The sequence below is a fragment of the Passer domesticus genome, chromosome Z (genome assembly GCF_036417665.1).
Source record: "Passer domesticus isolate bPasDom1 chromosome Z, bPasDom1.hap1, whole genome shotgun sequence".
NCBI classification, from domain to species: domain Eukaryota; kingdom Metazoa; phylum Chordata; class Aves; order Passeriformes; family Passeridae; genus Passer; species Passer domesticus.
In genome coordinates, this window is record NC_087512.1 from 75,105,382 (window position 1) to 75,119,521 (window position 14,140).

Below are 14,140 nucleotides of genomic sequence, written 5' to 3' on the forward strand. Positions count from 1 at the left end.
GAGACTTCTTTCAGAACAGGAGTATTTTTTATTCTCAAGACCAAGAATTTCAGTGCTGGACTGGAACATAGGATATACAGTAATTCTGTAAAACTTTATCATACAAGTGCTTGAAATCCCACCACGATTTTGAAATTCACAAGTAACATACTGGACACCTTCTTTTACAATTTCAAAGCAATTAGGTTTTTCATTGCCATGAGCATTTGCAGTCACTATGCTGGCATGAAAGCTGGTCAGACTATTGTGCAAGACAAAATTTTGGGTATGTTTGTTAGTCACTTTATGTGGCCTGAAAAAATATACAGTTCAGTAAAAAGTATGCCAATATTGCCACAGTTGTTTTGATCTAGGATACCCAACTGCTTACAAAGACAAGAAGAAACACAAATACAGTTTAGAAACTACGGTATTTGTAAAAACCACAAAGAATCTTGAGTATCTCAATTTGTAGATCTGTGCAGCCAGGTGAGCATTTTCTAAGAGGAAGACTGAAGGATAAAACTCCTTGTTGCACACACTCGGGGTTTGAGGAGAGGCTGTAATTAAAAACAAGCCCACTGATGTAAGGCTGTATTCCTTGGTGATTAATTTATGTGTTAATTACCTTCTGCAAAAACCCAGTCACACAGGTAAGACCACAGCACTTTGTTTACACATACATGCAAAAATACAGGTTCAGAGCTGAACCTAGAGGGACTGCACAGAGAGACTGAGGTGATAATCATATAAAACTTCTGTTTTGTCTGGAGTATGCCTTCTTTTCTTTAAGAATATCAAAAGGCCACTTTCCTTGATAGTTCTTATGGTAACTCAGATTGAGGGATTCTCCCATCATTTTTGTCCTGATTTCTGCCTCCCTCCAAGTTTCTTCAGCTTCCAGCCATTAATTCTTATTTCATTCATCTCAATTTCTCTGAGAAGGGAACATGTTAGACTAATCTTAGACTAACAGTTTTTCTCCAGCATGTCTGTAGCATCGTAGACAAGACCCTTTTCAGTTGTCCATTGGTAGGTGAGAGCAAAACCAGTGCACAGACGGTACACACCAGAGGTGCTTTAGCAGCCCCGCGGCCTGCAACAGACACAGGACTGAGCAAGTAATTTACTTTAACGGTTGCAACACGTTGCTGCAGATTTAGGATGGCCTGTCTACCTTAGGATGGTAGCTTACTTCTGTCATGCCCTGCATCCATCCTGTTTGGAACCCAAAAGGCGGGCAGAAGGGAATATTCCTCTCCCAGATTCTCTTCCCAACATTTGGAAAATCTACTTGGCCACACCTGTGGCATCTTGCTGGGAAACACAAGAATCCACATACAGATGTTGCCACTTAATCTCCTTATTCCAGGCACAGGTATGTTCCCTTTTCCCTATCCATTTTTTTGGAAACTTTGTAGGAAAGAAGCAGAACAGTGGTTCTCCACAGGCTATGCAGACACTGTCTGAGGGACCAGGAGCCAGTTTCTCAAAGACTAAAACTCAGACCACTGTCAAAAGTAGCCTGCACCTGGGTCTATCCTACAGAAGTAAAACCTATTAAGTGTGCAGACTGTGAATCTTCCAAAGAAAACATTAGTCATGTTATTGCTAGCACTTTATGAACACCAGTTGATCCTCAAACTTGTGCTAATCTTCTGTTATTGATACAATGCCCAGAATTGTCACTGAGAAAAAATGAGAAACCTGGATGTGCAGTGAGAGGTCATTTATTTAGATTGTGGAGATCTGGACAAGTACTTCTCTTACAAAGAACAATTTAACAAGTATTCAGCACAACAAGTATAAAAAATTGGCCCGTCTCCTTTATAAGAAAGAGAGGTTTCTCCTTTGAAATGAATACAAACCAGAACCTGAGAGAAAGGCACTGAAAAGGCAGAGAGAGAACAAGGCATAGCACTGGCTGCCATGTGTTCTCAGAATGATGAAAATACCGAGGCACCTTCCAGTAGATGAGATTGAAGGCTTTGAAATGAAGAGGTGCCAAATTTTCAAATTCTCTCAGTGTTCCCATGGCATTTGGTGCTATTTACTTCATCCACTAAAGCTCTTGGAATTAAAAGGCTGATAAAATTGGAATGTCAATTTTACAAATAGGAAGGTGGGTGTATGACCATCAGGACTGCAGCATGAACAATAAGAAATGAAAAACCAGCAGGGCTACAATGGTCAGAGTGAGGTATGTTAATACATTTCCAACAGTGAAGAGCAGAGGTAGTACTACCATGACCACACTAAACTGGAAATGGCTTTCCTGATGTTGTTCCTTTAAATTAAGGCAGAAGTTAAAACTTTCTTTCAAATCACTAACAAAAATTTGCAGTAACTGTAATCAGAGCACCTTTCCCAAACAAAATGTCTTTATAAGGAATAGAGTAATATGGCTACACTGGTGGGTTTTTTAATATTAAAAAAACATATTTCAGAACAGACAAATTGCAGTTGTAAAAAACTGTACAAATACTATCAATGCTTCTAACAATTATAGTAAGTAAAAAAGTTAAAGTAAATAAAGATATGAAAAAGATACAAAGAGAAAATCTACTGGCTTATGAAAATACTTGCACATACAAATCTATTGCCAGCATAATATCCCCAAGAAAATATAAAAATATATATATAGAATTTATGCAAATATGCTCTGGAAAGTATGTATTTTAATACATTTTATCTGGCCTTGAAGAGGATACTAACAATTTATACTTTGAAAGAGAATTCATTTTGCTGTACTTGCTCTCTGAATGCCAAGTTCATTAACAGCTGCTGCATGGACAGGAAGTCCTGTTACTTGCTGATGAAGAGTGACGCCCTTAAACACTTGTACCCCTAACAGCATGATCCAGAAGGCAGGCAGAGCACACTGACCTAAAGCAACACTAATGGGACATTAATATGCCTCATCCTGTACCTCTATTCCTTTAAGGCCAGGTATAGATTTGTTGCATCACCTCTGAAGAAGACAATAAAAAAACCAAACCCAAGTACCCCTCCCCCAGCTGGTTAAATAAGAAGTTATTTTTCCTTTTTTGTTAGGCAAAATTCAAGATGATTCTTGGTATAATTGACAGCATTTGGAAATGCAATACAAAAATTCTTATTAAACTAGTTCCTGAATTGCTGAAAATATTCAATACAATTGGGCAGTGCATCAAACCCCACACAGAACAGCTCAGCTCTTTCTGATATCATTAAGATGTCACATATAAATAAAATGCAAAATTGTTAACAGCATTTCTGTGCAGTTTCCCCAAGATATTTGGAAACTGCTTTCTCTGGCAGGCTTTGCTAATTTAAAAATGAAGTATTTTCAAATAAAGTATTTGTATTTAAGAGGCCAGGATTTGCACTAATGAAAGCAGAATGTTAGCAGCAGTTTCCTAACTTATCTCATAACTTCAATTACAATTGGATCTGCATACAAAACCTATCAGTAATGTACAACATCCAAACATATGACAGTGATTAAGTAATCCCCATAAGCGTACTGTTCAAAGAGTAAATAAATAGGTTAAAATACACATATTGATTTTTAAACCAGAAAATAGTATCCATGACGTGAAGGCATCACTAAGTTTCTACATTCCAATTCATAACTTTATCATAGTCCTGAATTCGTTGTTTTATGTGAGAAAGCTTATTCTTCAGATATTCACAACGCTCCTTTTTCTCTAGAAATGAAGGATCCTGCCAAAAATACAAAAACCTTTACATTAATATATTAGGCTTTCAGACTCTTCCAAGAATAGTCTATTATCGATTATCTTCTTGCTAAAAGGACAGTATGTGAACATTCTCAAAAAAATCACACTCTTTTCCCCTGGCCCTTTCTTATTTCCTGTTTCCCCTTCCTTCATGAAAGCCCAGAAGAAAATGTTCTGCCTTCATATGCTGTAGTTACTTAATAAATAGAGCTGTGGGAGTTGTTTCAGCATTTAAAGCAGAAAAATGCAAATATAAATGACATTCTACTACATAATTTAGATTTTACACATGTATTTGTTGTACGTGTGATACACCCTTCCCCCCAAAAAAGCAAAGAAGCTTAATTAACATGGACACAGACTCTGAATTTCATGGAGAAAAAAAATTGTATTTGTAATGCATAATGTTTTTAATGGAACACAGACACATATTTGCTGCCTGCATTTAAAAATTACAAAGAGAAACCTCTTTGATTACACTGCAAATTACTTTTTGAGAGTGTCTAAATTCCATGCCTCAAAAAAATACAAAACTTCTTTTCAAATATAAGACTGTATTTTCTGTTTTTATCCATTGTCTGTGTCAGTCAGTGAATACAACTGAACTAACCTTTTGAAAGCAGAATGCTAAGAGATTAAGCATACTCTCAGAAGATGAAAACGCTCAACTCTTGATTTGTGGTTTGAGGTTTTTCCCTACATGTGGTTACTGGAATCATTATTCTCATAAATGCTTGTTGGTGTGAGTATATGGGTTGTGTCATTGCTGAAGTTTTAGAAGACAAAATACACAAAACACTCCAGGTACCCTGAGATACTGAAATCTGCCTAGCGTGAGAAATATTCTGTTTACACTCTCTTTGCTAGTCACTAGATTCAATAGCAATGTGAATTTATAACACTCACGTTTTTCTTCTTCTTGTATTCTTGCAGAACTTTTGATATCCTTTCCTGCTCCTAATGAGAAACCACAGATTTTTAAACTTTGAGTGTGCTCAATATATGTATGTACATACTACAAAATACTCATTATCATTTGATCAATACCTCGTGGTTATAAAATTTTAGATGTAAATCTTGTATTTGAGAAATAATGAAAATACATCAACTGTGACTCACTAAAACTTAAAAGCTACTAGTATGAAACAAAGAAACAAAAACCCCCAGAAAAGCAGGTATATGTCTCAACTGGAACTTAGTATCCCTAATTAATGCCCGAAGATGATGTAACATATGGGGAAACTTCCTCTCACACCAGGTCACAGCCAGCACTAGAAGACATCGTGCCCTAGCTGAAGACAGCCAAAAACTGCCTAATACCACCTAATACAGCTATTTTCCATGAGCTCATTTCACAGGGGCTTACATATATGCTTTCAGGATGGTGTGGAAGTTGTTTCAGCAGTGCATCCAGCTCATCAAACTTTTTTAATACAGCATGAACTTCCATAGACAGTTCTTTATACTCAGCAAACTGATCATTGAATACTGCTTTGTACCGGTCTCTCATTTCATTTGTTTGAATTACAGGGTATTTCCTGAAACAAAAAAAGAAATTTAGGAATCAGTCAGTTTTAGAGATACAACTTTCGTACGAACAACATTTAGACTCTTCACCTTGGCAGTGTATTTCTGTATCTTTTGCTAATCTCGTAACCTGCTGAAATTTGCATGTCTGTAAAGCATTGAAATCAGAGAATCACAGTATAGCTGAGGTTGTAGGAGACATCTGGAGGTTATCTGATCTGACCTCCTGCACAGTCAGGAATACTTAGACCAGGAATATGTTCACACACCTTTTGATAATTCCAAGCATGGAGACTCAGTCTCTCTGGGAAACTTGTACCAACCCTCAAAGAGAAAAATACTTTCCTAATATTCAGGTGAAACCTCCCTTTTTTTTTTTGTGCCCATAGCAAATAATGTAAAAATTAATTTATGATATCAGACTTGGAAAGGCCTACCCTTTAAAAGGGATCACGTTACAAACTCAGCATTAGAAAGTATAAGAGTAGTCAAATTTCAGGCCCTAAAAAGGCAATTTCCCATGTATTTTAGTTTTTTCCTCTAATATCTATATAGTGGTCTTCTGTTCCTTTGGCAGCTAATGTACTTGCTAGATTATGACATTCTCCTTCAACATTTGAGGTTTGTGGGGGGTTATTTTTTAAATTAAGACTCCTTACTTATAGTTACTGGTCTTATGGCACTGATACCATCCCCATCCTCTCTCCTTTTTAATGTTAACTTAACACCAAATTATGAGTTCCCATAGCATGTGCATAGGGGAGAAACCACAAGCATACATTGGAGAAATGCAGAGTGAAAAACATTATTCAAGTATCCTCCACTAAGTTGGTCCATCAAAAACAAGTCACTTACGCTAAGTAGTCTGGCATCACTATAGGTTTAGGAATGTGGCCTGCAGGTATATGACCATTAAGCAGTTCTGGTTTTCTTTCCAGTGATTTGAGCTGCCTGTAACTGACTTCTTCCCTTGGTCTGTCATCACCTTCATACTGTTTTAAAAGAGAAAGAATTTATTCTTAATGAAATCAGTTTTCCATAAATCACAAAATATGCAATTTTAAGACAGAGATGCATGTATTGAGCATCAGTAGACGCCAATCACAGATACTTCTTACAACTCTTATTGTAATTAGAAAATCAGTTTAATGACTTACAGTAATGCTTCTCACACAGTATTTTTCTTAGGTTTGTCCTAACAGCAGTACAGATAAATACTTCTGAAGGTTTTGAAAGATCTGTTTGCATGTCTTAAAAAAATAGTGTAAGGAAGTTGCCTTCAGTATTCATTTAATTTATGAATGAACTGGAATAATTCAGTTCTTTGGAGCTTCCTATTCTCCTTGTTTCCTACTGCACAATTCATCCCTTGATCCAGAAGTAAAAAAACATGAAATCTTGGAACATAAACAGAAGGATCCTGATCCAGTACTGAATCAACAGAGAAAACAGTGGTAGGAAATTCACAATGTCTACCAGGAGACATTTAAGGATGAAATTAATATATCATGATTTCTCTGGAAAGGCATACAATCTTTGCAGTGTATGCGATGACACTTTGTGTGGCTGAAACACTGCTGGTGCTTTAACTGGCAAGGGGGTCTTTGGAGCAGTCTCGGAGATCAAGGAAGAAGCTCAACTCACAGGGCATCTCCACTGTGCTTCCACTGGCTCTCTTGCAAATTAAGCACACAGCCAGGAATAGAGACTCAAACCTATCTCACATCAAATGATCTGCTGTTTTAGTCATGTCTGACAAACTGTGATAAACGCTACAGATCTTGTCACCTCATAGAAAAGGGTAAGAGCACATGGAGAGGCAGCCATCACATCTGCTATTTTGCAATTTACAGATTTTATAACCTAGCCAACCTAGGAGTAAGCTCTTTACAAGCTCCTTTTGAATACTCTAGGTAGGAGACTGCTGTCCAAACTAACTTAAAAAACTAAAGCTAATCTCTTTGAGATCAAATTAGTAAATAAAGAAATAAATGAAAATATTCACAAGGAAAATAATAATTTAGAATTGCCAGTAAACAGAAAGATAAATTCCTATATCCTACCTTCTTTTCGGGAAAAAAGGATTGTGTTTTCATCTACCAAAAAAAAAAAAAAGAAAGAAAAGAATTAAGTTTTATTTTCAGCAAAAATAGTATGCAAAAGCACAGACTCCTAAAATTTAAACATTTTATAAATCATACTGTACAGAACATTACATTTATACTTAGGTATGATGAGGTTTAGCACAAGGAATATTTTCAGATCCACTGATTTAAAGACTTGTTTAAGTAAAACAACCACCCAAACCCCAGAACAACAAGAATTCCCAGAGCACAGCTGTAAGGAACAGCTTGCAGGAAATACTCCATCCACTTCTCAAGCTCCTTTATTATTGTTTCACATTCCAGCCCGAGTTAACTCACTAACACGCTGAGCCTAATTCAATTGCCTGGAACACACAACAGTGCACTAACCAGCAGCTCAACCTGCAGCTGTTTTGCACAGCATCTCCAGTCTCTAACCTCTTTTCTTAAAGTATTCCCTTTAGAAAATGTTTAGTTAGTGGACTAAAAGTGGACACTTGGATGGTAACAGGGAAGAATGAACACTTTGTGTACAACTCTGGCAATCACCTCAGTCTTGCAGGACCTACTATCAGTTGGTTAAAAAACTTTTATTGAAGAATTATAATTAGTTTTCAAAAGAAAAGTCTAAATTTTATGCAAGATGGTGAACTGGAAACCAGCGCTAAACCCAAATGCTGCAAATTAGACTGCAGCCACAGAGCAGAGGAAATGCAACTTTAAACTCTCCTTCTAAAATCCCTTAAAGCCTCACCCTTCCTTAAATTAGGCTTATGTACATTTCACGTGCATTAATTTTCATGCTATATAAGCCTTACTCATTTTTAAAGGGTCTTTTGGTGATGTTTTCAAATAAAGGAAGTTTTACACAATTTACTTTGAACTCTCTAGGTAAGAGTGTTAAATCTCTACTGTTACAGCTTATCATTAACCAGGCAAATATTGAATGCTTCTAGTATGGGCAAGGCCAGTAGAGAGGCAAAATATTTGTCATGAAAAAAATGTGGCTGACTGAAATTTGAGACATCAAAATCTAGCCAAGGCTGTTACTACAAATATTTGCTGATAACTATTGTGAGGAAAGCTGAAAAGGCATAAAGAAGTTGCTTGGAGATTCGCTTGCAAAGTAAAAATAAGTATTTCACATTCTTAGGTTTATTCACACTAGCACTTGATGTGCTGAATGCACAGATTTAGAATAAATGCTAGGTGACTTTAAGCCACCTAACCCTGCTGAACAGATGAACATTGTTTGTTTCTTCCTTTGTTTGGAAAATACACAGTAGGAAGTAGTTCATCAGCTGACTGAAGAAGAGAGCCCAGTATTAGGAAGAGAACAGAGCCAGGTCCTTACCCAAGGCGAATTATAAACATTAAAAAGAACAAAAAAAAAATGCGTTCAAGACTTTGGATCTGACACCTTAAAAACACCTTTCATCTGGCAGTTTCTAAGACTGGTTAAAATTCAGCCTCAGGGCTATAGACTTGCTGTAGAGAAGACACTCGATTTGACACCGTCTACACCACAGTAAGATCTTACAGTTGCTCCCCATCATGTGGTACCCGGTAGATAGCAAGCGATAACTAATGACTTACCTCCTGTTCCATTAATTCCCTGTGCCTCCTGGCCCCTTCGTGCCTCCACAACTTTAGGGAAACCATCGCACTAATTAGATAGAGGATCACCGTGACAAACAAGAAGATGATTGCCGCAGTCTGACCGCCCTCCACACGGCAAAAAGCCGCATTTATCGGCGTCTTGAACAACTGGTAATAGCAGAGCCCACCTCGGTTGGTATCGTTTACGTACACTATGGCAGCCGACATGTACAGGATGAACAAGGCCACATTGATCCCAAACTCGGTCAGAGGCCACCAGTTGGAATCGAGGAGGATAGTTCGGTAGTACATGGACATGCCCAGCACGAGCAGCACTATGGTGACGATCCACGCCATCCCCGCCACCACCAGGATGAAAGGGGTTTTGGGCCCGCTGTAGGAGTATCCCCCGTAGGCGCTGCCCGCCCCGTATCCGTAGGGCTGCGAGTACCCGAACATGTTGTACCACTCGTTGTCCTTGTGTACGTAGGCGGTGACACAGGCGAAGACGGCGGCGCCAAGCAGCAGCTGGGCCACGCCGAGGATCCTGAGCAGCCCTGCCCAGGACTTCATGTAGGCGTACCGCTGGTGGTACTCCTCCACCCGCTCGCTGTAAGTCTGCCCAGTGCCGGCGCGGCGCTCCAGCGAGCCCGAGGGGTCTCCGGAGGGCAGCATGGCCTCGGCCTCCTTCCGAGAGTTGTAGCTCCCGCCCGACCCCCCGAATGGGTCCGTGTAGGAGCCAGGCACCGTCCTGGTCCCCGGCTGCAGCGGGGCGGGAGAGGCAGGTGGCGAGCACTCGACCCCGTCCGAAATGTACCTGATGTCGGAGGCCGTGCTATCCCAGCTGGAGCCGGGGTGGCGTCTCCCTTTGAAGAAGTTCTTCCACGAGTCCGGGATGAACCGCCGAACCGGCTTGAGCTCTGCCGGCCCGCTGGGGCCCGGGCTGGCCCCGCCGGGGCCGAAGGGGGGCTGCAGGGGCAGCGGGGGCGGCGGCAGCGGGGCGGCGGCGGAGCCGGGGCTAGCCCCGCGGGGCAGCGGGGACCGGCCGGGCCGCCCGCCCTGCGAGCTCCGCGACATGGCCGGCGCTCGGCCCGGCCCCGGGCGCTCCCCGGCCCCGCTCGGCTCACCCGACGGGAGGGAACTGCCGCGGGGTCCCAAGGGCAGCCGGCGCTGGAGGAGGACGAGCTGGGAGGAGAGCGCCCACTGGCCCGGGAGGAGTCGCCCAACACCTGCAGCGCCCCGGCGGCCTCACCTGCGGCGGCCCCACGGCCTTCGCCCGGGGAGGCGGGAGCTTCCGGCCGGCCGGCCGGGAGTGGCGGGACCGCCCCGGCCAGGAGCGGCGGGAGCTTTCCCGAAATCGCCGTGCGGCGGCGGGGCGCGGCCGGGCCTCGTAGGAGGGCTGGGCGCCGTGACTCACAGCAGGGCAGAATGGGTCAGGTTGGAAGGGACCGCGGAGGGCCATGTGTTCCAAACTCCCTGCTCAGGGAGGGTCATTCTGGAGCACATCGCACAGGATTGCGTCCAGACACTTCTTAAGTATCTCTGGTGAAGGAGACTCCACTAAAGATCTGTTCAACGCGTCGTCACTCGCACAGAAAGGTATTCCTCATGTTCAGGTGGAACTTTGCACCAGTTGCTGCCTGTTGCCTCTTGTCCTATTGCTTGGCATCACTGGGGAGAGCCTGCCTCCGTCCTCTTGATACTTTCCATTTAGGTACTTACAAACATTGATAAGGTCCCCTCTCAGTCACCTCTTCTCGAGGCTGAACAGGTGCAACTTCCTCAGCCTTTCCTTGTAAGAGAGATCCCCTCAGCTTCAGTCCCCTCATCATCCTTGTCACCCTCCCCTTGAGGGAGGGCTTCATGTCTCTCCTGTACTGGGCACCCCAGAACTGGACACAGCACTCCACGTGTGACCCTGCCGGGGCTGAGTAGAAGGGCAGGATCACCTCCCTCAACCTGCTGGCAATGCTCTTCCTAATGCACTGCAGAATCCTGTTGACCCTCTTGGCCACAGGGGCATTGCTGGCTCACGGACAGCTTTTTGTCCAGCAGGACCCCCAGGTCCTTCTCCATAGAGCTGCACTTCAGTCGCAGCCTGGGCTGGTGCTTGGACAGCAGCTGGCACAGAGCTGGCCCAGTGACAGGGAAGGCACCGAGCAGTCTGTTTGGACAAACCCACACTTCTGCCATCATTTTTTTTCAGGTTCAGGAGCTGAAGAAGAAATCTGGTGTGCTGCACCATTGTCTTCTGCAAATGGCTTTCTACATTCACCACAAAATCTGCAGCTGAGTACAAAACAGCATTAATGCAGTAGGAGTTTTATTTACATTGTCAGTACCAACTTGTCTATGGTATGCTTCAGTCTCTTCTTTTACAAGGTTTAAAATTCCAAACAGTGATCATTTTTAAGGTATAAATTTTAACAAAAACCTTCAAATGCTCACAATTGTGGACTCTGGAAACAAACTGTACAAATGCAAAGTAAGTAAAAATGTGTTAAAATAATGAGTTATTCCTTAATTTAGCAAAAAAAGAGAAGGTGTTATTTAAAAAATAAGTTCTAAGCTTACCTCCCAAAATACCTCTACAGTAGTGTCTTCCTAATGTCTTGCATAAAAGAAATCTGACCTAAGAAAAATAATCACCAGTACCATATTGGGTAGATAAAAATGCACTTAGAATTAAAGACACTGGAAAATAATTATTCCATATGCTTAGTTAAGTGGTCCTGTTTATGTTTATATTATTTTGGATACCAAAGTTGATATATATTTGAAGTGTTTCTCACATTTGCATAAGGTATTTAGAGATTGCCTCCAAATAATAATAAGCCCCTACAGTCCATAAGCTATGTATTTATCACAGTTATTATTACATGCCTTGAGAAATTAATTAATCCAGATGGTAAAGCCTTGGTTAAGACATAAAGCCTTTTATTAGGAGTAATTAACATAGCTAAGTGACCCAGATGTCTAAACACTGTTTTTTGGATTACATACCATACACAGTAATCACCTGGTACTTGCCTCATCATACACATTTTTAAAATGTACAGCAAACTTTGGCGTTGTTTATTATGGCAGGGAAAAGCTTTTAAAGCCTTTAAAGGGATCAGTAAGCAATGAGGATCTAGTTAATATGGTTAATGGAGTCCATGGGATTTCCAAAAGGCTTCTCACCCAGTCTCCTGAAGCAGACTTATTTTGAAAGAAACCTTAAGCCTTAAAAGAAGGCTTAAGCCTAAAATAAGAACTTCACTCTTATGTTTGATAAATAATTAACAGATGGGAAGGAAACTGGAGAAGGGAGTATGAGTTAATGGTTAACTCCTGGAATGGAGGAAACTTGCCGCTACAATTCTGCAGAGATCAGTGCTGGGACCTGGGCTATCCAGTACATTCCTAAAGGTAACTTTGTGAAAAAAGGGAACCCTGTGAAGACTGAGATAAGCAACTTTGCTGCTGATGCTAAGTTAGACAGGCCAGTAAGGATGTGCTCTGCCAGAAGAATCATGCCAAGACTTTATGAGACTTGATGGCAAATAACATCACAAATTCAACATGCACAGACACCTGAAAACCATGCAGTAAAAACAGAGATGAAGAATTTAAAATACTGCAACATGAGGACCCTGACTCATGTGTTTATAAAACGTGACATATGCCTCATTCCTAACAGGACAGATACTTATTTAATTCTGTAAAGTTACTTAAGTTTTAAAGATGTTATTGGTGTTGTTTCAGACTGTGAGTTGACATAGGCAGGCAGCCAGAACAGCAACAAACTTGCAGTTAAAACAAAAACAATAAATTATTTCCCTTTACCTTGCTAATGAGGGGATTCCCCAGAGGAGCACCAGGCAGAGGCAGACAAGCAGAGATGGTTCATGCTAGAGGATCATTGGACTGTGGTTCTCAGAGGCTTATCAAGAGTTATTTCCAACTGCAAGGTCACTTAAGTGATTTACAATCCTTCTCAACAGTCTTCCAAGCTTTAACCCATTCCTCCCAACAAACAACCCTAACAGGAGAGCTTCAATCTTGACTATGTGGCTGTGTGACAAGAAGCATATTTATTTACCCAGCATATCTATACACCATTTGTGGGGTTTTATTTAGGCAAAAAGAGAGGTAGTATTGACATTTTGGGTTACAAAAAATGTATCAGTATGCCTACTGATAAAAAAACCAAACCCAAAAATCAACGAATGAACAGCTACCTCACAATTAAGTGCAAGAGTTACACTCAATGTGTTTGCTGACACAGCATTTTAAGGCAGTAGCTCCATCTAAATATACTTTGGTTGTAAAGAGCAGCTTGAAAAGAGATTTTGGAGCAAGACTGTTCTCTTAATACTGTAAGGGAGGGACATAACACCAGAACAGGAGTGAAAAATTTGCTATGCCACAAATAATCTATATACTCTGTGCAAGGAAAAACAGCAAGATGGCTTTAATGATAACTACACATAAGCTGCTGAAGAATGAATCTAGAAAAAATATAAGCAGTTAATATATACAGATGACAAATACGGTGAATTCCTCAAATTCCACCTTCACTGGATATTATAATTACAGTTTTTATCATTCAACCATAAATTTTGCCATCTGTGCAGACCAACATACTTTTTTTTTTTGCTACACTCTATGAAAGTATTGGTTCAAATGTGAAAAATTGACAAGTGCTTTGGTATCTCATGAACAAGGTATTTTTGATAAGCACTTAAAAACTGTCACATTTACCCAACAGTTTAATATGGCTGAAACTGCACAAGCTTGAAGTTAATGTCAGGAATATTTTGTGGTATTTCTACATTACTTTTGTCTCCATGAACAATGAATTGCAATTCTCTCAGAAATACAGAGAGAGACTAACTTGGACATAGAGAATAAAATTTGTAAGAGGCCCTGAATTTTTTCTTCCATTCAAGAAAAAGTACAAATGTACCTCTTCAAGCAAGCTATTTCCATAAAAGTAGCTTTTAGTAAAATATGTGACCAGTTTAACATTGAATGGAAATCTTATCTGCACTACTTACCTAATAGATTTATGTGTAATATCTCCCTCAAAGCACCAAGTACCTTTTTACTGATAAGGAACCTCTGGGGCTCAGATATGGTCCAAAACCTCCTACTTTGGATGTAGTTTAACAGTCATTAAGGTCACTGTCACCTGTCACTAAACTAGACATACGAAGCAACATAGCTTGTTAGAAAACAATTTCT

The 14,140-nt window shown here is 40.7% G+C and overlaps 1 protein-coding gene across 1 annotated transcript; it reads right to left on the minus strand.

Annotated features, from left to right (window-relative positions):
* Positions 1-1,693: 1,693 nt before the first annotated feature.
* On the minus strand, positions 1,694-9,990 carry MARVELD2 (MARVEL domain containing 2). The gene is made up of 6 exons (XM_064403240.1): positions 8,909-9,990; positions 7,292-7,324; positions 6,084-6,220; positions 5,068-5,239; positions 4,608-4,658; positions 1,694-3,684 (listed from the first exon to the last, which is right to left on the minus strand). The coding sequence occupies exons 1-6, from the start codon at positions 9,986-9,988 to the stop codon at positions 3,568-3,570; spliced, it is 1,590 nt and encodes a 529-aa protein (XP_064259310.1). The 5' UTR covers positions 9,989-9,990; the 3' UTR covers positions 1,694-3,567.
* Between the last annotated feature and the right edge of the window lie 4,150 nt (positions 9,991-14,140).